Source organism: Amblyomma maculatum, chromosome 3 (assembly GCF_055883805.1).
Source record: "Amblyomma maculatum isolate TAMU_Amacu chromosome 3, ASM5588380v1, whole genome shotgun sequence".
Classification (NCBI taxonomy): Eukaryota; Metazoa; Arthropoda; class Arachnida; order Ixodida; family Ixodidae; genus Amblyomma; species Amblyomma maculatum.
Window position 1 is genome coordinate 148,413,581 of NC_139346.1, and position 26,637 is coordinate 148,440,217.

The window sequence follows — 26,637 nt, forward strand, 5'->3', positions numbered from 1 at the left end:
ACTAGAATGCCTATGAAGTAAACAATTCAATCGCTTCCCCTCAGCCCATTTGGCAAGCGCACTGGACGTAAACTTTGAGGTCAGAGGTTTGGAACCCATGCACTTGCACCATCTATTCGTGCTTTCTAATCAAAGGTCTTTCTTGCATAAAATGATTACGCTGCATTCTCACGAGGCTGCAGTATGCCCGGCAAAGGGAGGTACATTAGCATCTCTGTAGCACCATTTTATATTTGCTGTTTACACGTGGTTACGCTGCTATATAGGTATTTGAGTTGCAAAGTTGTGATTATTATTTAAGGTCAATCTTTCCCGGGTCTACTCCATCTCATCTAAGTAGTTATTTTAGTTCAGAGTTGCATCATAATTTACGCCGCACATTTACAATAAGTTCTCTTTTTCAGAACGCAGCATTAATAGTCTATAAACACTGCATTGAAAAGCATCCACTGCAACATCTGCTACTTTATCAATATAAAGTTTTGCTTCGCTTACCGGATGACGAATGAAAGACCTCTTTACGAGATTGTGTGAGTATGTTTCGTTCGCTATAAACTACTAATTCGGATCAGTATCATGCACTACTCAGAAAAAAAAAATAACGTTCAAAGCGGCAAAATACGAAATACCTCTCGGACGACGTAATAAGCATACAATGACAACAGCGTAATCAAAATTCTCCACTACGTTTAAGATGTGAAGCGCAGCCCAACCGCTCCCTCTTTTTAAGTATCTTTAAGACAACACTTGTCTTCCACAGGACTGTGTCCCTGCTACACCTCCCTTCGCAAAGTCATGGCATTGCTGGTTTTGTGCAAGCAAAGAAGTAATTATTTTCTTCCAATTCGAGCTCATTACTCACAGGTAGCTGCCTTTTTGGTCTAAAATCAAGTCGTGTACGGCTTAATTTTAAGAATGTTTACCCTGATATTCTCGACCTTGTTAAGAATACAGCAAGAGCAATCTCTAAAAGGTGTATGACGTGAATATCAATAAAAGAATGCAGTCGTAGATTACAGCAACACTATAAATGGCGCCCGTAGTCTTCAAAACAACGGCATAAAAAGTTCAACTGTGACTTATGTGCAACTAAGTTTTTGTGAGCTGATGTAGTGAAGTTACTCTAAGTGCAGGAGTATATAGCCCGTGACATAAGTTTTTGTTTTCACTTTTTGTATCAAAGTGAAAAATTTTGCTGCACTCTAACGTGCATCATGTGCCCCTTCAGCGCAAAACTTTACTTGGGTTTGTGAAACAGAAACTTGGAACGACATCAGCGCTTTTGTTTTATAAAGCACACATGAGCGTCAGTATAGCATGATGAGTCTGCGACGTTTATTCTTCGACGCAGGAATTAAAAAGAAGGAGTTGATCTACCGCGAGATTAAGGTCGATGCCTTGAACCCGCTACCCCATATGTTGCGTTTAACATGCACGGCACGCCGTCGAGAAAACATTCCAACCAATTTCTTGCAAATTCAGAAGCGCGGTTGTTATCGACTTCAGCGTGCATAGCTACATACATCCTGGTGACCCGGAATGCTAAAAGTGCATTTGAGGATGTGCATGTAGCTGAAAACACTCATAAACACAAAAATAAAGACGCCGCGTACGGCTTATATCCTCGGATCCATCTCTCGTTTTGAACGCCTGCTTGTTATCGTCCTTACATCTTCGAAGTACTTTCACACACGCACCTGGCGGTCCCAGTGCCCTTGAGATCGCTATGCTATACTCCCAAATATTCACAGTGGGGAGCTCTCGTCACTATTCTTAGACATTGCGTACCAAAACCTACAAATTTTATTTGTTCTTCTTTAGAGTGAAGCTAGAACACCGGATTTCAAATCAGACGCCACCACAACCGGTCTGGAATCAAGTCAGTGACGTGCGTTTGTCTCAGCTATAAAAGCTGCAGAAACATTATGTGGTTCAGCAGTTGGCTCAACGGCAGCTCTAAAGATACCATGGTGAGAAACTCTGCTCTATGCTCTTTTTGACTCGCTACAAGCACTACATTATAGGGCCCTTGTTGCGTTCGGAACTCATAAATGATTTTGGCCAACATCAATTAGGAAGCTACAAGTCATTGACAGGTTGACTGCATTTCTTGTTACTCAATACTTATGCGCTAAATATGAGGAAAATCTCTTCAAATTGCAGTTAAACATGTAAGGCGTATATAAAATGGCCAACGAATATTTTTTACCGACTTAGATGTTCACTTTACGAACTACCATACAAATCTCGATGCCCAGCTCTTTCCATCCAATAAATTTTTACGATACTTAAATTCGCTTGTATCACTATGTACTTGCCATGGCATGTTATCGAATGCAGGGAAATATGATTATATTATTAATTATTCCCTTAGACCAAGACACGTTACACTTGGTCGGAGTCCCGCTGCGCTCGGGAGTGTAAGAATAAACGTTCTCATATGCACATAAAAAGAATTGTGCGAGGTGGCGTAAAGGGTTAACACAGTATAAATTTATCTTCCAGATCCGGACTTCCATCCTCCTGGCACTTGCCACCTGCGCCTTCGCTGGTTACACCGGTTACGCCGGTTACGGCTTAGGCTACGGCCTTCGATACGGCTACGGTCTGCCCCACTACGGCCTCGGTTACGGCTATGGCGTGCCCCGCTACGGCCTTGGATACCCAGGCTTTGTTCCAGGTGTGGCCACCGTCGCTCATGCTACCCCAGCCGTCGCTACATATGCCGCAGCTCCAGCTGTAGCACGTGTTGCCACCTACCATGCTGCCCCAGTGACAACGTACGCGGCTGCTCCCGCAGTGACCAAGGTTGCTACAACTTACGCTTCTGCCCCAGTCGTTGCCGCTGCTCCAGCCGTCACTAGGGTGGCCGCGACATACGGCGCTGCCCCACTTGTTGCGGCTGCTCCAGCCGTCACCAAGGTCGCCACAACCTACGCTGCTGCCCCAGTTGTTGCCGCTGCTCCAGCTGTAGCCCGAGTCGCTACTACCTATGCCGCTGCTCCAGCCGTTGCCCGAGTTGCTACCACCTATGCCACTGCCCCTGTTGTAGCCGCTGCTCCAGCCGTCACTAGGGTCGCCACAACATACGGTGCTGCCCCAGTTGTTGCCGCTACTCCAGCTGTGGCCCGAGTTGCTACCACCTACGCCGCTTCTCCTTTTGTAGCCGCTGCTCCAGTCGTAGCCCGAGTGGGTGCCGCTTATGCCGCCGCTCCAGTTGTAGCTGCTGCTCCAGCCGTCACTAAGGTTGCGACCACCTATGCTGCTGCTCCAGTTGTTGCAGCTGCCCCAGCTGTTACCAGGGTTGCCACTACCTACCACGCCACCCCGGTAGCTGCTGCTGTGGCCGCTCCAGCTGTCACTGCCGTTCATGCTGCCCCAGCTGTTGCTGCCTACCATACTGCCCCAGTTTACGGCTATGGCGTTGGGCATCTTGGCTACGGAGTTGGCCACTATGGTTTCGGCCACGGTCTCCTCGGCTACGGCTTGAACTATGGGTACGGGCTCGGGTCTCCATTCCACTACACCAACCTGCTCCGCAAGAGGAAGTGTGAGTAGGATTACATATGAAACTATTCGATGTTGATTTATGTTGCCATAATACAGCTTGCTTTAACTCTTCTAGTTCAGCTGTGCAATACAAAAAGTAACTATTGGTCGCTGGTTTTCGCAGCTGAGCCCCGTTTGCTTTCTGCGCATCTATAATAATGATATTTTTCTTTTTTCATATGCAGAAATCTTCAAACCCTCAAGCCTTTCAGGAACTACAACGAAGGAACGCTGCCGTTCTTGAAGCAGCCCGATGAAATAAGAAATAAAGCATCAGTTCTGTTAAATATTTTTCGGCTCGTATCTTTTCTTGGCCGTTTTGTCTTTTTTTTTCAAAAGCAGTACCATGAAAACCAGAAATAATGACAGCCTTCCGTTACCGGATTTGAATTACAAATGACAATGCGTGGAGGTCGGGCAAAGACGTAAGTCGGTAATCGGGAACGTTAAGGGGTTGCTGCAGACAGATGCATTTAATAGCGTCTTTTATATTTCAGTTTTAGCACGAAAACCTAAATGCGGATAATTTTTGGCACCACTCCTCACATGTCTTTTGATTGTCCTTCACACTGTTATTGAGGTGGGCGAACACTGAAACCATTCTAACGAGTAGTAGAATCCAGGTAGGCTTAGGCGATGAGGATTCTGGTGTGGAAGTTACCTAGAGGTTTTGCCGCGGTGCTGTTCTCGCGAATATGACCCCTTTTTCTTTACGTGAACGAAGCACCACGTTCGTGCCCATGCGGCCAGTGATGCTTGGTGTCTATATGTTATGAATGCCAGCCGAGGGCTTTCTGATCTGAACAAAATATTCCATGGGTACTTATACGGTCACCTATCCTCCAGCGTCACTCCTCTTCGACAAAGAAACAAGTCTCACGCGCCCAAACTATTTATTTACTATATGACAGGCTATAATCTATTTATCATTCAACGAGTTTCCGTCGCCATTGCAAGACAAAACAAATGCAACTGAGCATACAAGCGCATCAACTTGCTAGTGAACCAGCAAGTGGTTGGTCGCTCTCTTGAGAATACTATTTCTTCGAACATGGCCGTACATGGAAGAGAGGTATATCTTCACAGAGAGGCTAGAGGTGGTGTTTCGCATAGATTACAACTTCGTTGTTATGCTCTTTAGGGTCAGACGCACTGTCCCTTTTATGAGAGATAAATGCTACGCGCTGGCGTGGTTACCCTAAGAGTGGAGGACCCTGTGCGTTGTGAGCACCTCAGAGAGCAGGTAACAGTTTGGGGCATGTAAAGATTCACATGATGCCACCAAAACCAGGTTCTGTCGGTTTGGACAAATTGCAGAAAGAGATCGTGTACACTAATCGAAATGTCCATGTGCCCCATCATCATCATCATCATCATCATCATCATCAGCCTGATTATACCCACTGCAGGGCGAAGGCCTCTCCCATATTTCTCCACTTAACCCGGTTCTGTGCTAGCTGCATCCACTTGACCCCTGCGAACTTCTTAATCTCATCCGCCCACCTAACTTTCTGCCGCCCCCTGCTACGCTTTCCTTCCCTTGGAATCCAGTTTGTTACCCTCAGCGACCATCGGTTATCCTCTCTTCGCCCTACATGTCCTGCCCATGTCCATTTCTTCTTAATTTCCACTAGAATGTCCCCCATGTGCCCCATGCTCGGTTAAACAAGGGAAGCACTGGCAGCTCCCAACTAACAATCAATCGGCATGTCGCATTACGTTAATGTCATGTTCAACTTGAACACCTTATCCGCTGATTCATGTCCGAGGAAAAAACGCTGGAGCAAGCATGTCTAGCACATTTCCGTTATTACGGGCACTTCATAACGTCTCAGTGAGTCCAAAAAAGCGTCGCAACGCGTCATGAGCGAACCCCCCACTACCGCCCCTCTTTCTCGCTTCTTATTTCAATACCACCTTCCTGCTTCCTTACGGCGACGTTCAGGAGTGCTCTGGGAAGTGCGACAGATATTGCGCCTCAGCTATCGTGTAAACAAATGTGCAAACTATTATTGTGCTCGGTGGTTAAGATTCTCCGGTGGGGTTCCAAATCCCAGTGCTTCGAAACTTAAAGTTGGCATCGCCCTTGTGTAGAGCACTCGGGCAGCGTGCATCGCACATTAAAAACTCGATTTAGAAAGCAGCCAACGCTGTCCGGACAAAGGGCCCGTGCGCCTTCTTAGCAGATCTGTGCGGGTCTAGTCCCGTACAAGCTTCGCTTCTAAAAAGCAGAAGGTGTGACGAGGTGTCTATGTTTATGCAGGAAAGTGTTTGTTTTGTTTTGTTTGTGGGGTTTAACGTCCCAAAGCGACTTAGGCTATGAGAGACGCCGTAGTAGAGGACTCCGGAAATTTCGACCACCTGTGGTATGGGGTGGCGATGGAGATCTTTACATAAAGGTGACGCAGGCTGTACGTAGTTATTCTTTCATTTTAGCACCCAGCGTATAGAGGCTGTTCGGCTAACAAGACTTCACCATGGCTGCCGCGGTAACTCAAACTGAGAATAACGGTGTTCGAGAAAATATGCACGTGGTTTTTTATCGTAACTGCGTCACAACAGTACTTTGCGGCTTTTAGGATTGGGCCTTAAAAATTCACTTCGGGCCCACTTGGCACATGTCTTCTAGTCAAGTTAGAGGTTAGTTTGCGACAGAGACTTGAACCCACGAAATATGCACTTCTGATAAGCGTAGATGTCCATTGAGGAGTGAAATACTGCGCATTCCTTTCCCCAAAACCCAACATGATTAAAAGACATAAAAAATTAAATTCCCAATAAATTGGTGGTATTGTTAGAATAATAAATATTGAAACGAAGCTTGCCGCCTATTTTCGCCGCCACTCATAGGCTTCGGTTACTTCCAACATGTCCGTGTTTTTTTTTTTCACCTTCCTCGCCTAATAGAAGCACAATAACATTCTCGAAATAAACCATACTTCAGTATTCAAACGCGCATTAGTGCACATTCGACAGCCTTGGAGATCAGTTATTTGTAGCATTTGCGAATTCGGGCGGCAGCGGGGACACATATTTTTGTTCTTGCTGTTTTGCTGTCTCAGAAGTGTAAGTTTCCAGCAGCACTAGACTCTCTGATTAAGGGCGGGTATTCTAGTAACACACCAAAATTTATTTTCTTCTCAGTGTTCCTTGAAGCCGTGTCTAGCAAATTTGCATTCGGAACTGAAAGTTTGCGTTTTATTACGGTCAAAGCCTTATATGGCTGACTAGATGCGAAATCTGAGGACGGAAGTTTCCTGGACAAGCTGTGGCCTTTATATTTGTACGTAAAGGGGTCTCAGTCACGTGATCGCAAGAGTCGGAAGAAGGGAATGGGTACTGAATGTGTAAAAGCATGGCGTTAATGAAGTGCGCCATATGCTGTAATTAGTAATTGATCACGTCACCGATTCAGATCACATATTGTCACAAGAACGATTACTGCAAAAAGTTATGATAAGAATGACATCTTGAAATTGTGTAGTATACTATGTACAAACTAGTCAAGACTGGAAGCCCGGTGAGGCACCCTAGACAGCTGACGAGCAAATACAACACAAAAAACCGCCAGAAGAAATGTCAATAGGCGACGTCTCGCTGAATCCACAGAAGTGGACTGTTTGTAGATGCAACTATGTACCTGAAAAGACCAAGCAACACTCACAGTGGCGTCTCCGCACGGTAGTCGGAAGAATAATATTTATTTATTGTCTATTTGAAGACCCTGTTAGTTCCAACTGGAACCGTTACAGGGGTGGGTTAATATATACAGGATTTGAACACGATCAGACATATAACAGAAGCAAATAAAAAGGAAGATTTTGCGCAATCTATACAAGCAAAATAAAAGGCACGATAACAAAAAAATAAGGCAACAACAAAATCAATTTTGGCTAGTTGATAGCACTGCTGTCGCAGCAAACTGTTCAAAATTTTCCATTGAAGGCTGTTGATGATAATAATAATAATAATAATAATAATAATAATAATAATAATAATAATAATAATAATAATAATAATAATAATAATAATAATAATAATAATAATAATAATAATAATAAAGTAATAATAATAATTGGTTCACCGGAAGAGAAAGGCGCAGTATCTGTCACACTTGCGCTGTGGACACCTGAAACGCACCGTAAGAGAAAGGAGGAAGGTGAGAATGAAAGAGGAAAGAAAGAAAGGGGAGCCGTAGTGGAGGGCTACGGAGTAATTATGACCACCTGGAGATCTTCAACGTGCACTGACATCGCACAGCACACGGACGCCACTTCGTTTCGCCTCCATCGAAACGCAGCCGCCGCGGTCGGTCTCGAGCTCGGGAACTCCGGCACAGTAGTCGGGCGTCTTACGACTGCACCACCCCGGCGGAGCTGAAGGCTGTTGAAAAATCAACTTAAGACAGTTCCACTCGCGTATTGCTCGCGGGGAAAAAGAAAAGTAACGTGTACATAGTTGGCACAACGTGTACATTGTTGACACAACTGTACTCTTCAAGCGTAACTGCGTGCTTATGCCGTGTTCTCCTGGTGTGCTTCAAATTTACATATGCAGTAGAAATCATGTTAAAAGCTTGATGAATTAGTAAATATAAAACCCAGTCTCTGCAAAGTTGCGCGACTTGCTAGCAAAGCTAGGTCTGCTCAGATAAGCAGTTCGGTGGGAGAGTCTGTGCGCTGGTATCATTGTAGATAAAAAAAAACGCTTTTCTTTGCGCTGACTCGAGCATAGCTGTGTTATTTTGTGCGTACGGGAACCGAACAATGTTCGCGTATTCTAAGATTGGTCGGACAAGAGCCTTTTACGCCAGAAGCTTGGTTTGGGAAATAGAATCAATATACCATGCCAAGCTTCGTTGACATGATTTTTTGAAAGTTTTTGACCGCAGTTCGAAAAATAAAAAAGCAGGCACTCGGTGGTCTCTGAGTAACAAGAGAATCTTATCCCGAGATGGCGATTTGTATGCGTGGGTACACTGGATACAGAATACGCGAACAGCGTCAGGAACAAGGCCGCGCGCGTGGTGGTGAGCTGGATCGTAAGTGATGACATACTCTGTCTCGGCACTTGCGATCCGGCTTGCAACCAGTGACCCCTACCCGGATGCACTTGTCATTGAATCAAGGCAAAAAGATACGGCGTTACCTCTCGGTAGCGTCCTGTTCAATTCCAACCCTATGCCTTCTCCGCACCTCCGCCCTCATCGAACCCTCCCTTATTAGGTCTGCACGGACTACGCACTCACCGCAGATGTAACTGGTAAACCAATGTCCCATCGAGAACCCAAACTGTGCGATCTTCCTGCGGACGAGAAAGGCAAACGGCAGGGAAATGCTGACACTGGTAAACCAATGTCCCATAGAGAACCCAAACTGTGCGATCTTCCTGCGGACGAAAAAGGCGAACGGCAGGGAACTGCTGACAAGGAGCTAATATAGGCAGAACAAACTTTGGCCATGCATAGCCGGACTCAAGCGGCGGCGCTATGAAAGCAAGTCACAGCCGCTTCAGTGCAACTTGCAGAAAGAGCGATATGAACGCCCTCCAACGACGCACCACATGTTGTGAGGTCGCACTGTTTACCGCGACGTCAGGAGATGTCGTCGACCATTCCGCAATGGCGCATGTGCCCCACAAACATCCTTGTCCTTCGAAGGGTTGAACACGTGAGGCGAATATTGACCTGCACTTGTGATCTCCCCGTGCGTACCACATATCTCTCCTAATCAAGCCTTCGTGCCAGCTCGACCAATTAAGATGACTGAACTCTATCTTGCCCCATGGAGTGAACATCGCGATCCTTCTGTCTTTTTTCGTTTTTTTTTAAGTGCATGGAGCAGATTAGCATATGATCAATATTCCGTCCGACTTCTCTGCCGTTCCATTGATAAACACCTTTATCCACACGTCTGTTTTTGAACGCAAAAATGCACTTTCGCTGAATGTAGCTCCAATGCGAAACATTTCTTGCCAGCGATAGCGCTAGGCATTTAAACATAAATAACATTATGCCTCTCTTTAACTGTGCTATGGGTGAATTGCCTCATCTAAGTATAAAAAATATGTTTTTCGAGAGCCATTTTCTCATAACTTAGCTACCACTCTTTAACTGTGCTGCGGGTGCATTGTCTCAAAATATGAATCTAAATAAAATCAAATATGTTTTTCGACAGCCCCTTTTTCATAACTTAGCTTATGGAAGCAAAATGCTCAAAAGGAATTAATATTTCCCGCGATAGTTTTCTCTATTAATGTTTCTTTCAAATGAAAAAAATTATGAAGAAATTTACCGCTTAACATCGTCCCGGCGTTCGCATAGTTTTTATTAGGCTCTACACCAACCCATCAACAGAATATGTTTTCATGTAATGCTGTTTATCATTGACAGCTACAATGTTTATTTCCAAAGGTTTAAAACAATCGCTAAAGCGCTGTGTAACTTTTCTCATCATTGTGCATAGAGCATCACACAAGCTAGAATTTGGCCCAGAAGCACAGCCAAGTTCCTTCGCTTCAACACAAACTGTAAATGCAAGGCACGTAAGCGCCACATTCTCTTACTCGACCTCAACAGTGGCATTCCCACTCAGGCGGAACACTCACCTGCGCTTCATTGCAGCTTAAACAGGCACTGTTCGCTTTGCCTCGACACAGTGGTCACGTTCGGCTGAGAAAGGAGGAAAAAAAAAACGAAAGCTTGAGTAGCACAGAATCCCAGACTCTTATCTCCTGCATCTCGTCCTGCTGGGCCCCACGTGTCATCGCTGCCATAACGTCGACCACAGGGGAGGCATCACGCGTCTTACATGACCTTGCGCGGTTAAGGGCGCGGCCCGCTTAATTTTCTTAAACCGCACGTCTTTGACACCCTGTATCACAGCGCCATCTTCATGCGCCGCACAAGAAAAACATTGAAGGTCATCATAAACAAGGTCTGCATTTCGGCTTCATGTATGGGAAAGGGCAGCTGCTAGTGAGTATATAAGACGTCGAAACACTAGAGCAACCAGCAGTTGGCTCAATATCCCTTCGATAGCGACCATGGTAAGCGCCCTTCTTTCGAAAATATCCCCCCTTTAACCACTGTATGAAAACGTCGCCAGCCAGTTGCATTTCGCCAATTTAGAAATCGTTTACATATCCGCTCTTAAAACGAAGATAACAATTTTCTCGAGTTTTCCTATAGGGGAAAGCAAAAGCAACAGATGACACAAGAAAATGGGAGGCCTTACTTTCTCTATGCGAGACTGACAGGATTGGCTTACTTGTTGTGGCATTGGTGGCCGCGACGATAGTTGACGATTAGTGTGATTTGCGTAAATTTTTCTTGCCTGCGTACCTCGTGCAGTTCTCGCGGAGCCTCTCTTTTTGTTTTTTGTTTTTATAGCGAGTTGAATGGCCACTTCGCCGCCCGGATATTTTTAGACTGAAATACTTCACAATGTTTTTCCCGCCTGTTATTATTTTTCTATCAGTTAGCGCTGGAGAATGTTTGTGGTCTTGCTTCTAAAAGCTGAGAGAGTAATCTCAAATATAATGAATTATCCAAAGTGAAGCAGAAAACATATTCAATAAAGTGAAGAAAATCTTGAAATGCGATATTGTTGACGGAAACAACAAATGCCGATATATCTTCTCTCTCTCTAAACATTTATGGAAATCCAAAAGAGTCTGAGGCGGAACAAAATTTTGGCGGACGTCATTGTGGAATTCAACGTTCATATATTTCGCAATAATGAAAACCATACAATTCAGGCCTCATCTCACTTTAGTAAACGCAATAGAACTTGTATCCGAAACGCTGCAATGGGTGGTAGAAGCTATTAAATCAAGAATTTCATTTTCTTTGCATCCACTAGTGCGCACCAGTAACTCGATGTCATTCATGAGACTGCAAAATACCTTTTTATGCTCAAATTATATCAATTCTTATTTTTGCAGCCAAACAGTCGTGATTAACATCTGCCGACTCTCTCTTTCATAAATACGCGTAAAAGAATTCTCCGTCTCCATATTAAACCGGTTAACACCAACTGAAAACCGAGAGCTTCAGGGAAGAATGCAAGCTCAACCAGGAATCCGAATGTTACCAACTATTTTTACGCTCCTCAAGAAGCCGGAATAAAGTACCTATCAATTAAACAGCAATATGCGTGAAGGGGAATGTTACCCAAAAATAGGCTTCGAATGAAATTCGGTCGGTTCATATTTTTCAGATCCGTGCCTGCGTCCTCCTGGCTCTCGCCACCAGCGCTCTCGCTGGATACACCGGCCTCGGTTACGGCCTTGGCTATGCTGGCCTCGGCTACGGCCTCGGCTACGGAGGCTATGGCTACGGTCTTGGTTACGGCGGCCTTGGTTACGGTGGCCTCGGTTACGGTCTTGGTTACGGTGGCCTTGGCTACGCCGGCTACGCCCCAGGTGTCGCTACCGTTGCCCACGCTGCTCCAGCTGTTACTACTGTCGCCCATGCCGCCCCTGCCGTTGCTAGCTATGCCGTCGCCCCAGCCGTGACTCGCGTTGCTGCCTACCACGCTGCTCCAGCTGTCGCTGCCGTCCACGCTGCCCCAGCTGTCGCTACCTACGCCGCTGCTCCAGCCGTGACCAAGGTTGCCACTACCTACGCCGCTGCTCCAGCCGTAGCCACCTACGCCGCTGCCCCAGCTTTCGCTGCTGTCCACGCCGCTCCAGCGGTTGCCACCACCGCAATCCACCACGCCCCAGCTGTGGCCACCATTGCCCATGCTGCCCCAGCTGTCGCTTCCTACCATGCCGCCCCTGTCTACGGGTACGGTGTTGGCACCGTCGGCTACGGCGTCGGCCACTACGGTTATGGGCATGGTCTCCTCGGCTACGGCCTGAACTACGGCTATGGCCTCGGCTCTCCATTCCACTACGGTGCTCTTCTCCGCAAGAAGAAGTGTAAGTATTTCTTTTTTCCAGTTTTAAACAATTCGTAGGTTAGGTGTGTCGAAACAAAGTTTGGTATTTTAGCTTATTCTTCATATAACTTTCATAAATGTGAGCATATATTTTTGTGCATTGGGATTCCTTTCATGGCATTCTAATAGGGCTATTCCGCCACAAGAGAACAGACTTTATTTCTGAAACAAAACTCGTATCATTTATGCCTATGCCGAAACCCGAGTGCGTATTGTATAGTTCGGCCTATTATCACTTTAACTGATGCAAGTTAAGAAATGGCTGTTCATTTCTTAAATATATACGTGACTTTTGCACCTGGGTAAAACTTTCTTTGTGCCTGATTATATATTTTTATATTATTCCAGAGGGTTTGAAAAGAAGTTTCATCTGGACAAAATGCCAACGAGGATCACCACATCTCGCCTCGTACCTCGTAGAGAATACGCAGAAATAAAAATGTCTCATTTTACTTGTCCTGTCCCTGATGGTCATACACTTTCTTTCATGGTTCTTACTCCCAGGATTGGTTTTGCCATGAGAGATGTAAAATACTAAGAAATATTGTGTTGATTCATGCGCAAGTGATGTCAATTTGCGTTATGGTAATGTAGAGGAATTCAACAGGAGTTTTGTAGGGATAAACAGAAAATATATGTTAACGGTAGCCTGAACGCAAAACATTGCGTCGACTGAGCCCTTTCACCAACAGGTGTGAACGGACTAAAATGCGTCGCATAACTTTCGCCCTGACTGTACTCTCCAAACATTACTGTCATTTCCAACTATTTAATCAGTTTTGTTTTTAGCAAACCTTCTGCCCTCATTGTTTGTGGTGCTAGCAAAAAAAAAATTCATTAGAGTCGTCAATAATTCCCTGGTCATGAAGCTTGCCTATGACGCCAAGGGGGGAGGGGAGGGTTGGTGTTGTGTGCTGCTAGCTAGAAGACAAGGCTGCTCTCTACATGGCGGTCTTTATCGTCAGTGCGAAGATTGGTGGCACATTAGTGCAGTTTTCACCTCCTCACCGGCGTTGCGCCTAGTATGTTGTTTCTGAAGGTCGGCAAGGATGCCGCTTGCCTGCTGATTAGATAGGTGTCGCTCCAGGTTCAGGTGAACTGAATAAAGGATAGTTGTCGAACTTCAACCTCTCTACTGAAAATTAAGACTTCTGTAATGCATTTTGTCACTAAAAATTTTGAAAGAGCTGTCACCCTTGGATATGATATGGAATGGATGTCAGAGTATATATGGTTTACTTGAAGTTCAACACAGTGTGTTTCTGAGGGCATATGTAAAGTAATTTTAAGTAAGGCCCAATAACAAACTTTTTTATTGTTGCAGTTGAGTGGTTAGTCCAAATAAAAAATGGGACGGCTCGGAAAAGTAGGAAAAGTCTGAAAAGAACTGTTTTTCTAGCTATTTTCGAGGCATGGAAAAACAAGCAAGAACCATGTAGTAAGATAACCTCAAAAATTCGAAATTTGTGTTAACCCTTAAATTTGTTTGATAGCTACGCGTAAATACCAAAAGAACACTAGAAACGCTGCAGAACACAATTTTTTATTTGCTGTTTTTTCGTTTCGTTTGCTCAATTTAGGCTTAGTTCCAAAGCTTCGTGATAATTACTTCATCTACTGAAACACTTCGGCGTGCTGTAATGCTGCATTTGGATTTTTTCTTTTTTACAGTGGTCTCCTTGCGGCGCGCAAGGCATGAACAGACCTGGCCTATATTGTTTGGAATAAAAGCGCTGAGACGAAGGATGAAAGAAAAAGACAGGACAGGTGCTGACAAAAGACCAGCCTTTCTCATTCGCCTCAGCGCTGTTATTCCCATCAATATGTACCAACTAGCTCAACTCTTCGTTTTACGGACGGCTATCATCTTTTTCACCTCGTCGTTTTAGCACATGACAACGCGTAAAATATGAAGAGAACTGTGTTATATTGCTTTTCACTGTTTCATTTTTTCGATATAAGAACGCGCGAGGTAGGAAGAAATCTGGGATATATTGTTTTCATTGTTTCGTTTCGCTTATGAGAACGCGAAAAGTATGAAGAGACCTAGATTGTGTTGTTTTTCACCGTTTCGTTTTTTATATGACAACGCGCGAGGTGTGAAGAGACATAGGCTATATTGGTTTGCACTGTTTTGTTTTTCATATGAGTACGCGCGAGATATGAAGAGACTTGGATTATAATCTTTTCGCTGTTTCATTTTCTATATGAGAACGCGCAAGGTAGGAAGGGACCTAAATTATACTGCTTTTCACGGTTTTGTTTTGTATATGAGAACGCGAGAGGTAGGGTGAGACCTGGGTTAGATTGCTTTTCATTGTTTCGTTTTTGATCTGAGAGTTTGGCTGTTCAGTCGAGGAAAAACAATTTCAGGACACGAGAAGAGCAAATTTGTCGTACAAGCGCCACAATTTTTGGCGATCTCTTGAATTCAGTAGCTGATGTCATAACATGATAGTCCATCTTTCAGATTGTCTAGTTTAGTCGCCTGACACCGGCTAATAACAGAGCTATTGGCCACAATTCCTGATGGTGCAATCTGAAAACTTTTGTCGCCGATAGTAGGTGACACCATTTTAAGAGCACGTTTTTAAGTCACCCACTGTACACCTGATGAGCCTCGTAAAGAGCAATGACACTTATATATGAGAAACAAGCATTAATTTTTGAAGACAAAGGACAGCTTAATTAAACTTCATCATTTCCAATAAAAGACCTATGTAACATGGTTATAATACGCAAAAATAACTGTGGTTGGCAGAAGGAGTTACAAACATGCCAATTTCGCAGAACATTTCTTTCCCTTTTGGACAATGATTACCGTCACATCCTCCACGACAATCACTTTAGAAAGAAGTATGCGTTAATAAATACCAAAAGCATGCTATCTATTTTGAAATTCGCAGATGCCGTTAGGGTAAATATTGCGCCACTAATAACAAGCGAATGCATAAGATATAAACTGCAAGAAAACGGAAGTGAAGTTCAACATAAAAAATTGGAATAATCTAGGAAAAAGCGATCAGAAAACATCACCAGTAACCCTTGCCATGTATTGAAGCAGGCAGGGATGTCGTCTATACTGTCTAAGAAACTTTGAAAAATGAACAGCCCCGCCGCGGTAGCGCAGTCGTTAAGATGACCGACTACCATGCCGGAGCACCCGGGTTCGAACCCGACAGCCTGCGGATGCGTTTTTATGGAAGCAATATGAAGTGGCGTCCATGCGTGTACGATGTCAGTGCACGGAGAAAACCCCAGCTAGTAGAAATTTCCGGAATTCTCCGCTACCGCGTCTCTAATAGCCTGAGTCGCTTTGGGACGTTAAACCCTACGAACCAAACCAAATCAGACCAAGAAAAATAAAAACAATTGACAATTAACATATGTGGACTAGATCAAGCTAAGAATAAATACATACAAACTGGGGCCAGCATTTCCATTTGTCACATGGCTTACCAGAAAAGAAGTTCAAAACAGAACTACCAAGATATCACAAAAAAGGATAAGTTATCATCAAAGGGCAAGAATATAGCTTTACAAAGGCAGAAATATGTCTGAAACGTATTTTCTCGTAGAATCCAGAGGGAAATATGAAACTTTGAACTGCCCGGTAAAATTCACATGAAAACAAGGCACAAGTAAGAACAAACAACTAAAAACAAAACAGGAACATACATAAACATGGCCTTTAGGTTTGGTCGCGTGTTTGATGTAAGTAAGAATGAGGTAAACCTCAAACATTACAAACGAGCTCACTTGAATATAACAAGTACATTTGAACGTAACAATAAAAGGATTAGAACGAACCAGGAAGAAGAAAACACGAGAACGCGGGTAGACCTTATTTCCACGTGTCTGATTCAAAAAAAGTTATTATATTGCTTGACTACATATATTCTTTCGCTAGAAAAATCAAACCACTACATTAGGTCAAGTCATGTTTATTTCAACATCGCAGAGATGTTAGGGGCGTAGCCAAAAAGCCTAACAAAGGCTTCACGAGGGGCTACGCCCTCATAAAAACACTTGGCAACTTTGGTGCGACAGATAGCAATACAGATATACATTTCTTTGCTTATTTTCTTTTTTTACAGAAACAGAAACACGGTAAAGCGACACTTCCAAATAATGATGAAACAAGGACATACACATCAATACAGATATACATTTCTTTGCTTATTTTCTTTTTTTACGGAAACAAAAACACGGAAAAGCGACACTTCCAAATAATTATGAAACAAGGACATACACGCAGAACAGAAGACATTTTTATAGAAATACAGTTTCAGTCAGTTCATAAAGGGTATGGTATCTGCATAGTGTAATCAATCTATTGTGTTTAACAGAAGTGGCAAGTTAAAATTAATGCTTTGTCGTCCGTAATTTGTTCGGGTTTGCGGAAGGATGAAATTATTTTTAGTACGCGTGTGATAGTTATGAGTTTTGTGCTCAAGCCTGTGCATTTCTCTGAAGAAAAGGACTGGATTTATTGCTGAAGTCCTGTAGTGACTTAATAAGGTTTGCTTGTATTGTTGCGGGAGAGGAATTATATTCAGTTTTTGACAAATCGATGCCATAGGTGTGTCTGGAAACGTCGGCGAGTATTCTATATGGGCCGAAAAATATATGAGCCAAAAAAAAAAAAAGGCCCACTAATGAAAAGGAGGCCTGGAAACAAGGCCACAATTCTCTTCACTCGCACTACTCCGAATTGCAGCGGCTATGATTTGCGGCGCTGCTCATCAGCCTAGAAACATTACGCTCTAATTTAGAGAAAATGATCGCAAGCTTCTGTACCTATGTTTGTTTAGCCTATTCCTTCTCTTAATGCGCACACAGCCCAACATTCACCAATTTCTTTCAGATGCGGCAATGGAGGTCGCAACATATATGGCAGCAACCTTGTAGAACCATGAAAAGGGTCATATTTAGAACCAAGGAAAAATGGTGCAGCATATCTCCTAAATGAAAATGTAGAATAGAAGACTATTTGCTGTTTCAATGCTGCTTTACATCTTGACGTATATAAATAACTTTGAATTCATCGCGGAACCTCGAGCCATGGCTGCTCCGCGTACCTCCTCTGCATTGTTAGGCATGCTTTCGCCCGTTCCGGACAGTCATTTACCGCTAGCGAAACGCGTTATAGCAAAAGGTAACGAGATGAATGTACTCCAGGGAGCTCTGTGTTTAAAACGAAGCGTGTATGTTGGCCGGCCGGGAAATCAAAATTGGCCCACCATACCATTACTACTGTCGCGACGGCTTAATCGCAGTGGCTGAGTACGCATGACGTAGGGAAACGAAAATTGATGATCGCTATAAGAGGTATTGAAGCGATGTCACGGGCACCATTTTCAGGTGCACAGCACAGCTTCTGCAGTACAAACCGGAAAAAATGACGATAAACCGATTACATATCCTTACAGACTTATGCGTTCTGTGAAATAATCTGCCGTTGAGGTTGGAAATTATATACGAAGTGTGTAAAGAGACGGCGGAAATATTTCGATTTTCGGTAAAGTTATGGCAGACATCGATATAGAACCATGGCTGTAGTGCCGTATAGCGTATCTGCATTCCGCTTGTTATGAGTACATGAAGCTCAACGCTAAGCCTTCGCGAGTCGCGAGGAGGTGCTAAGGAGGGGTAGTTCATTATTACATACTTGCTTTCCCACAACGATACAGATTTTTGTGTTCATTCAGGGTTTCTTGCGGTGAGCACCGCTTGACACGCGCACAGGTTGCATGCTCAGCGCACGTTAAAGATCCCCAGGTGGTCGAAATTAATCCGCAGCCCTCCACTGCGGCTCCTCTTTCTCTCTTTCCACTTTCACTCCCACCTTCCTCCCTTCCCTTACGGCGCGGTTGAGGTGTCCACAGAAAACAAGTGAGACAGTTACCGTGCCTTTCCCTTCCTATAAATCAATCAATCACAGGTTGCATGCAAGCGTCGGCGGCAGGCAACGCGACATATGTACATTAGCAGAAATGCGCACATTCATGATCGAGCAGTTGACGTTTCATCACCTCAGCCTGGTAGCATGTAAGTGCGATATTTCTAGCATTGGTGTTGTCTTCGATCCTGCGCTGACTACCAAAGGCCTAGCGCCGGCACAACTCGCGCATTACCGTGGAGAACACCAGTCCGTAGGTTGTAATCCGTATGAAATACTATGCTAGTTTATATCCAGACGGAGGGAACAGGCGGTTTGTCAATAAATCGTTCCTTTAGATTCTGCCCCACTGCCATGACAAAGGCATGCGGAATCAACTAGACGCATACGCTGGTACAGCGGCGATAACCAGCAGGCCGGCGAGCCTGACAAGGAAAAGACACGCTGCACCGCAATACACGACTGTACAACCGGAAAGCTGGAACAGTGAATGGTCCGTTTCTAGTACGAACAGTCTTGTTTTTTTTTTTTCAGTTTTTCTTTTTTCTTTCGGGGGGAGGGGGGGGGGGGGAGGGAGGGTATTTAGAGAAGGGCTAGCTGATTAAATGCTTAGCCTGCAAATTTGTCATCTCGTTAGCTTTAGCCTATATGGAGTTTAAATGCACGTATGCGGTCGAGGTTCGCGTTACCCTATCGAACGGCCACCGCGGCGTCACAAACGAGCGGCAGATTGCGGCGCCGGACTACCGTACACAAAATAAAACCATATGTTTGCATAAAAATATGCAGGAAAAAATTTGCAGTTAACTTAACTACTGCACCCCAGCGACTTGTCCCAAGGAGTATATAACCAAAAGATGTGCTGTATAGGAGAATTTATTGTTTCGTATTCATCTACATCCCAACGAAAGCACATTGTTTCTTCTGGCACTCTGACTAGACAGAAGATTTTAGACAACGTAAGCTCTGTATGATATTATGCGTGCACATAGACACTATCATTCAGGTATTATATGTTAAATTGTAATCATATTGTTTATGTTTGCACGGTTTCGCCTTGTTGTCGTTACCGTGCTATGGCATCTCTAGGAGAAAAAATGTTGTACGAGCACTCGCCAGCCTTCCTAATAAGGAAGGATGTGCATGGTCACTCTTCCATCATCAACAAGAATGCACCTTGCAGACCAGCGTAGGAGAAACGCTTCTCCCCAAGTGCAACCAGTTCCTCGTTCAAGTGTGTATTGTTGTGTTTAAAAAAAAGTTTTATTAGACATTAGACATTGACATGAGTGGAGATAAATGACCAAAACTGAAAAAGTACACAGCTAAAAACAGGAAAAAGTGCACATAACATACCTCATAACAAGGAAATGCATAACAAATCCCCATTTACAAACAGAAAATAAATTTGGCTTCTCGTGATGATCATATGTACAGTTGCGAATGCCAGTGTACCCCCGTGGACAAAAGTGGTATATATACTTCACGCGCTGCGAGAAAACTGCCCGCCAGACTTTTCCGACAGAGAAGCAGTTATTTCTAAGATATTTATAACGTACCATTCATGATATACTTGCGATCTTGTCCAAGCAATTTTGTGTGGCACATTTTTTATACTGAAAAAATTCAATCGTTGTGGTTCGCACGGAGTATACCACTTTTGTCCACGACTGCACATAAAGGCATACGCAGTGTAGAATAACTTACAAATAAAAATAGATATAAACATATACACCAATCGCATACAAATTAAGAATTGCACATGTGTGTTGCGATGTATACAGCTGTGAATTCACATAGATAATTACGTTACATTACAGGTATCAAGATGGGTTAAAAACCACCCGGACACATCCGTCCGACACAGGAATAAAAGGGTAAGATTGTTGGCAAAGGAACCCGCTCTCCAAGGTAGAAAAGTCCCTCAGCCCAGCGAGATCCATCTCTGGAGGAGTGGGAGGCCGTGCTGCGCTGCTCGGACCCGGCCATCCACGCTCGGGTCACTGAGTGGGCCGAGGATACCGCCGACACGACGCAACTGGCGGCCATCTGGCGCGGCCAGCAATCAAACTGAACCACTTAAAGGCGATGAAATAAATGTTTTCCCATCCATCCATTACTATCTACTTTCGTTGACACGCCAGGGTAAGAAAAAGTGCTCGTCGGCGTCTGATCTAGGCGACAGCCTCATAATGATTGCACCATAACTCGAGAGGACCAGCTATAATCAGCAATCGTTAATGTAGCAAGGCATTTAACGGGAACATTTCCAGCTTTTGTCCTTTGTTGTTACTGCGACTGTAAGAGGAAGGAAAACAAAATGCATGGGCCGGCTACTGGCTCTTATGCAAATGTTTTTACCGGAATCACATTGTTTGCCCAGCTAAATTTTTCAAACATTACTTTTTCTACAATTCCCAGTGTCAATCTCCCGTGTGCGTTATGACTTTCCATTTTTTTATTTCATTTATTTCACCTTTTCTTTTCTTTTACTCTACCCTTCCAATCATATTCTTTTTTGAATGCAGGCATACTTCAAAAACTTCTTTTGCTGTCCATTTCTTGGCCGATTCCCTTGTGTGGGTTATGTGCCATATGTTATTTGGTCAACGACAACTCTGCAGCTGAGCCACCTACTCTTCCTCGTTCGGACAGAGGAGAAAATCAAAAAGAAAGAGAAAGAAGAAGAGGGTGAGAGAAACACGCACGTCGCAACAGCTGTCGTCCACCATCGAAGCGGTGGCGTGTTCAAAGACAGCCTACAACAGGTACAACCACTGGTGGATGCGAGGCCCCGCAGCAAACGTTGGGGGTCTAACATTCCCAGCCCCTAGGGCCGTGAGCAGCCACCCTCCCCTCCTCCTTCTTTTGTCCGTCAAGGTTACGTCCACAATAGGTGACCTACTGAAGTGCAGAGAAATTTAAAAAAAAAATATTCGTTATTGTTTTCCTGAGTATCACTTCAAACGTATCATCAAGTAAAGTGCACTAACTGCAAACGGGTATTTAAATAATTATACCTACTATAACAACATTGTAAAAGGCAGAACATAGTCTGAGAGAATTTCTAACGTGTGTTTCCCGGAACCATAAATGTAAATCGGTTCATAAGAAAAGAATGCGCAGTATCTGTCAAGCATCTTCATGGACACCTGAACCGAGCTCTAAAGGAGGGGAGGAAGGTGGGATTCAAAGAAGAGAGAAAGAAGTACCGTAGTGAAGGGCTCAGTAATAATTTCGACTGCCTGGGCTCCGCCATAGTGTCGCAGTGCCACAGTAGCCCGACTGGCCGACTACTATTACGCAGTACCCGGGTTCGATCCCGACAGCCGGCGACTTCGTTTCGATGGAAGCAAAACGGGGAGACGTCCGTTTGCTGTGCGATGTCAGCGCGCGTCAAAAATCCCCTGGCGGTCGAAATTGCTCGTAGCCCTTCAATTTCTCTCTTACTCTCCTTCTCGTTCTTCCTTTCTTCCTTTCTTCTCCGTTTTATTTATTTATTTATTTATTTATTTATTTATTTATTTATTTATTTATTTATTTATTTATATATTTATTTATTTATTTATTTATTTATTTATGATTACCCTCAAGGCCAGGGGCATTTCAGAGGGGAGTGGTTACAAAAATAATAGAACAGAGGTTAAAGAACAAAAATGAAAAATACAAGTGTCATGTTCCTGGTTATACATTTTTAGCTGCTATAGTAAGAATATAGTTGTAAGCGAAAGGCAAAAATAACATTGGTGATTGTAACAGCAATGAATACAATTGTTAAGGGCCTGAGTATACAATGTTAGCTAAGTTGGCACGGAATCGCAGGCTGTCTTGAATGCTGGCTGTCGATCCGGGAAGGTGATTCCAATCTGCTGATATGCGGGGAATAAACGACTGCGAACAAGCTTTGGTTTTGTATGATGTGATGCCGACTTTATGTGCATGATCAAGCCGGGATGAGATGAAATATGGCACAGAAATTAGTTCATCTCGTAGAATGGGGCAATTGTAGAAAAGTTTATGAAATAAGCATAACCGTGAGAATTTTCGACGGGAGGCTAAAGTAGGTAGATTTAGCATGTTTTTCATGGAGGTGACATTTGCTGTACGATTGTAGTTAAGAAGGATGAACCGGGCAGAGTTGTTTTGCACTAGCTCGAGTGAATTAGTTAAGTTAGTGGAGCTTGGGTCCCAAATTGCTGATGCGTATTCGAGTTTAGTGCGGACAAGCGTTTTATACAGCGTTAGTTTTATTGAAGTAGGAGCGGCGGAGAAGTTGCGGCGCAGGTAGCCTAACATGCTGTTAGCGTTGTTAATTACGGTGGTAATGTGGAGTGACCAAGTGAGAGAAGAAGTTATATGGACGCCAAGATATCGATATGATGTGACAGCCTCGAGTGCAGTGTTATTCAGATGATATGTATTAGTAGCAGGTGATGTGCGGGAAACACGTAAAACTTTGCATTTTGAAGAATTTAGTTGCATTAGCCATAATTTACACCACGCGGATATGGAAGTGAGATCGTCTTGTAGAGCACAGAAATCGTTAATGTCGTTAATTTCCCAAAAAATAACGCAGTCATCAGCAAAAAGGTGAATGTTAGAAGATACACAATTAGGTAAGTCGTTAATATATATTAGAAAGAGGAGAAGGCCTAAAACCGAACCCTGGGGTACGCCAGATTCGACGGGACGTAATGGGGAAGATGTATTGTTAGTAGATACGAACTGAGAGCGGTTACAAAGAAAATATTCAGGCCAGGAAAACAGATTTGGATCGAGGTTAAGTTTACTTAGCTTGAAGAGTAGTAGTTTATGGGGTACTTTTTCAAACGCCTTTGCGAAGTCGAGAAAGACGCAGTCGGCTAATGAGCGGCGATCGAGGATGGAATGAAGTTTATGTGTGAATGATACTAACTGTGTTTCGCAAGACAACCGCTTACGGAAACCGTGCTGTGTATTAGTAAAAAATGAATTGGAATCCAGAAAGTTTGCGATGCCTGAATATAATATGTGTTCTAAAATTTTACATGGAATGCTTGTTAAGGAGATGGGGCGGTAATTCAGGGGTGAATTCTTGTTACCTGATTTATAGATGGTGATCACCTTCCCGACCGTCCAGTCAGCAGGTAGGGCACCAGTGAGGAGGGACTGCTGAAATATCTTAGACAGTAATAATGAACAGTAAGTTTTAGCACCCTTTAGAAATTTTGAATTGATGAAGTTACTGCCTGGGCTAGAACATATTTTAAGGGAGTCGATTATCTTCTCAATACCCCGGGGTTCGATTATTATTGGATCCATAGTTTGGTAATTATAGTGTTTAGTTTGCGGAAATGTGGCGTAGTTACACTGAACGAAATTACTGCAGAAGGCGGAGTTTAAAACTGTTGCGCATTCTTCATCCGGGATGGAATGGCCGTTTGCGTCTAATAAAGAAATGGTGTTATTATCGGTTGGATTAACCACCCTCCAAAACCTTTTTGGGTCCGTGGTAAGAATGTTGGGAAGCGTATTATGAAGAAAATTATGCCTCGCGTTTTTAAGTGCAGATACGTAAGCATTGTTAGCCCCGTAATACGCCTCCCATTTTTCTTGACTGCCAGACCTTTTGGCAATTCGGTAGAAGCGCTGTTTCCTATTTGACAGCCGTTTAAGGTATGCGTTATACCACGGAGCTTTTGAGTGGGAAGATATAGACCGTAACGGAATATAAGTATTTGTCAAGTCATTGATTTTAGTAAGAAAGACGTTCCAGTTAGTTTCAACATAGCGGTTATCAAAGCCCACGGAAAAAAAGTCAAGAAATTCAGCGAGTTCCGCGTTAATAGCCGGAAAATTAGCCTTTTTATAGTCACGGATCTGTTTGGTGATTTTGCGAGCGGGTGAAGTATGTACGCTAATGTCAAACGAGAGCGATAAGTGGTCACTAAGTTCAGGCAGGTACGTAATTTTTGAGGCAATATCAGGGTGTGTGGTCAGTATTAAATCAAGGGTGTTGGCGGTAGTGTTGGTGATTCTTGTCGGTTCAGATGCTAGTTGGGAGAATGAAAAAGTGGAACAAAGGTTTATGAAGTAGGTGCTTAGACTTGAAATTGGACTCTGAACAGGGGCTTCAGAGGACCAAGATATGTTGGGAAAGTTGAAGTCACCCAGTAAGAAAATAGGCGCCATTGGGTGACGAGTAGAAACTGCATTTATTGCATCGTGTAAGTCATCGATGAAGTTAATAGAATGACCGGGAGGACGGTAGCATACACCGAAAATGAGCTTTAAGTGTCGAAGTTCTATGCATGCCCAGACAATCTCGAGGTTTGTAATGATGTTCAGTGCGTATGATCGGATCATTTTAGAAACAGCAAGTAATACACCACCACCCTGACGTGATGTGCGGTCGCAGCGATAGAACGTGTAGAGGGATGAGTCGTTAAAGATTTCTGTGTTACGTATATTAGAATGAAGCCAGGTTTCGGTGAGCGCAATAACATCTGGGTTACAAGTGTCAGCTACAGAATGAAATATGTCACGCTTGTTAACAATGCTTCTCACGTTAGCTAGTAGGATAGATATTCGTGGTTTAGATGGCTCTCCACGTCCCCTCACGTGATGCTACGGAACGTTATCGGAATGTTCGGCATGTACTGTGGCTCGCCGAGGTGTGTGTTCATGTGATGATTCAACTGGCAAGTTCTTTATCAGTTTGATGTTGTTGGTGATGTGGTCACACATGTAGCATTTGTTGTTAACGTAAAGTTTGTTGTGACGCAATTGGAGCTTAGGTGATTGCGGCAGGCTTTTAGCGAAATCAGTAAGCTGCTGGCGCGCTTTGCGGGTGGCGGGTGAAAAATCTTCCGACACGGAAATGTTGTCAGATTTGAGTTTGGATCGCGATGCCAGTATCAAAGAACGAACTTTAAACGAACGGAAGTGGACAACTATGGGCCGACACCTGTCCACTGAAAATGAGCCTATGCGGTGAGCACGCTCTATGAACGAATCGGGAAGTTCATTGTCAAACGCATTTGAAAGGACTGCAGACACCTTGCGTTCCGTTTCATCCCAGGTTTCGCGTTCGTCGGGTATACCTCGTAAGATTAAATTGTTGCGGCGTGAGCGGTCCTCAAGGTCGTCTATACGGGCCTGTAGTTCATGTTGTTGCAAGGTTAACTGGCTGACAGTATCATGAGTTGAGGCGATATCAAGTTCTAGGGCCTCCACAGTTTTGCACGTGTTTTCAACCTGTTCCGGACGGTTGAATACATCGAGCAACTTAATTTCTAATGTTTCTTGGTTTGTTTTGATTGAATTGACGTCAGCGGTTAGTTTCGCTTGTCCAGTGGTGAGTTCCGTCGTTTTTTTGTCAATGTCTTTAAGTAATTTAATCACTTCGCTCATATGCTCGGGCTCACGCTCCGTCACTGAGAAGCCGGTGCCAGCCCGCGTGTTGGGACCGGGGTTTGACTCGACATCACCCCAGCATAGCAACAAAAGAGCAGAATCAAGGCACTTGCGGGCAACAACACAAACTACACTTGGGCAAGGAAGCGATAAAAGGAATCTATTGTCGCATTTTTTAGCGAAAAGAGAGAGCTGATTACACACCTGTGGTGCGAAGAACAGAAGCGGGTTAGCCATGCTGCTGCGATGGCTGCTTCCTTGCCCACTGAAGAGGATGACGGTCTGGAGGGTCTTTATAGCCTTGGTCTTGTGTGATGTCACTGCAGAGGCGATGTTGATTGCTGGCACAATAACGGCTGATTGTCCTTCAACGTAGGCGCATGCGTGAGCCCGCTGATATGCCGGTTCGGCACGAGGTAGATAGCCGGGAGTATCCGCAACGGAAGGCTGCCAAGAAAGCAGACAGCACGTCGCCAGGGACAGGAACGCCTGTGGTGCGAAGAACAGAAGCGGGTTAGCCATGCTGCTGCGATGGCTGCTTCCTTGCCCACTCCACTATCCGGACGAGGCAGCGGAGGTGGTTCAGCTACAGGGCTAGTAACAAGCCCGTGCATTTTCTTTTCCTTCTTACTACAGTCACAACTCCTCTATGACACCTCTTTCTCTCTTTCAGCTTTTACTCCCACATTCCTCTCTTCCTTTAAAGAGCTGTTCAAGTTCACAGAACAAGTGTGATAGATACTGTGCCTTTCCTTTCCTGTAAAAGAATCATCATTATTATTTTAACGTACTCTGACATCGCACAGCACACGGAAGCATTTGCGTTTCGCTTCAATCGAGGCACAG

The 26,637-nt window shown here is 44.1% G+C and overlaps 1 protein-coding gene across 1 annotated transcript; it reads left to right on the forward strand.

Moving 5' to 3' along the window:
- The first annotated feature begins 1,925 nt into the window (after positions 1-1,925).
- On the forward strand, positions 1,926-12,924 carry LOC146196367 (uncharacterized). Its single transcript, XM_084596976.1, has 4 exons — positions 1,926-1,970; positions 2,506-3,395; positions 11,963-12,474; positions 12,843-12,924. Coding segments are annotated over exons 1-4 (1,449 nt in total). The 3' UTR covers positions 12,845-12,924.
- The last annotated feature ends 13,713 nt before the right edge of the window (positions 12,925-26,637 follow it).

What these genes read in the sequence shown, in the direction of transcription:
- LOC146196367 (XM_084596976.1), top strand. Translation starts at nt 1,926, where the DNA reads ATGTGGTTCAGCAGTTGGCTCAACGGCAGCTCTAAAGATACCATG. An exon ending in GCAGCTCTAAAGATACCATG is followed by an intron (nt 1,971 to 2,505) that starts GTGAGAAACTCT and finishes TTTATCTTCCAG; the next exon opens with ATCCGGACTTCCATCCTCCT. An exon ending in GCCCCAGCTGTTGCTGCCTA is followed by an intron (nt 3,396 to 11,962) that starts CCATACTGCCCC and finishes TGGCTACGCCGG; the next exon opens with CTACGCCCCAGGTGTCGCTA.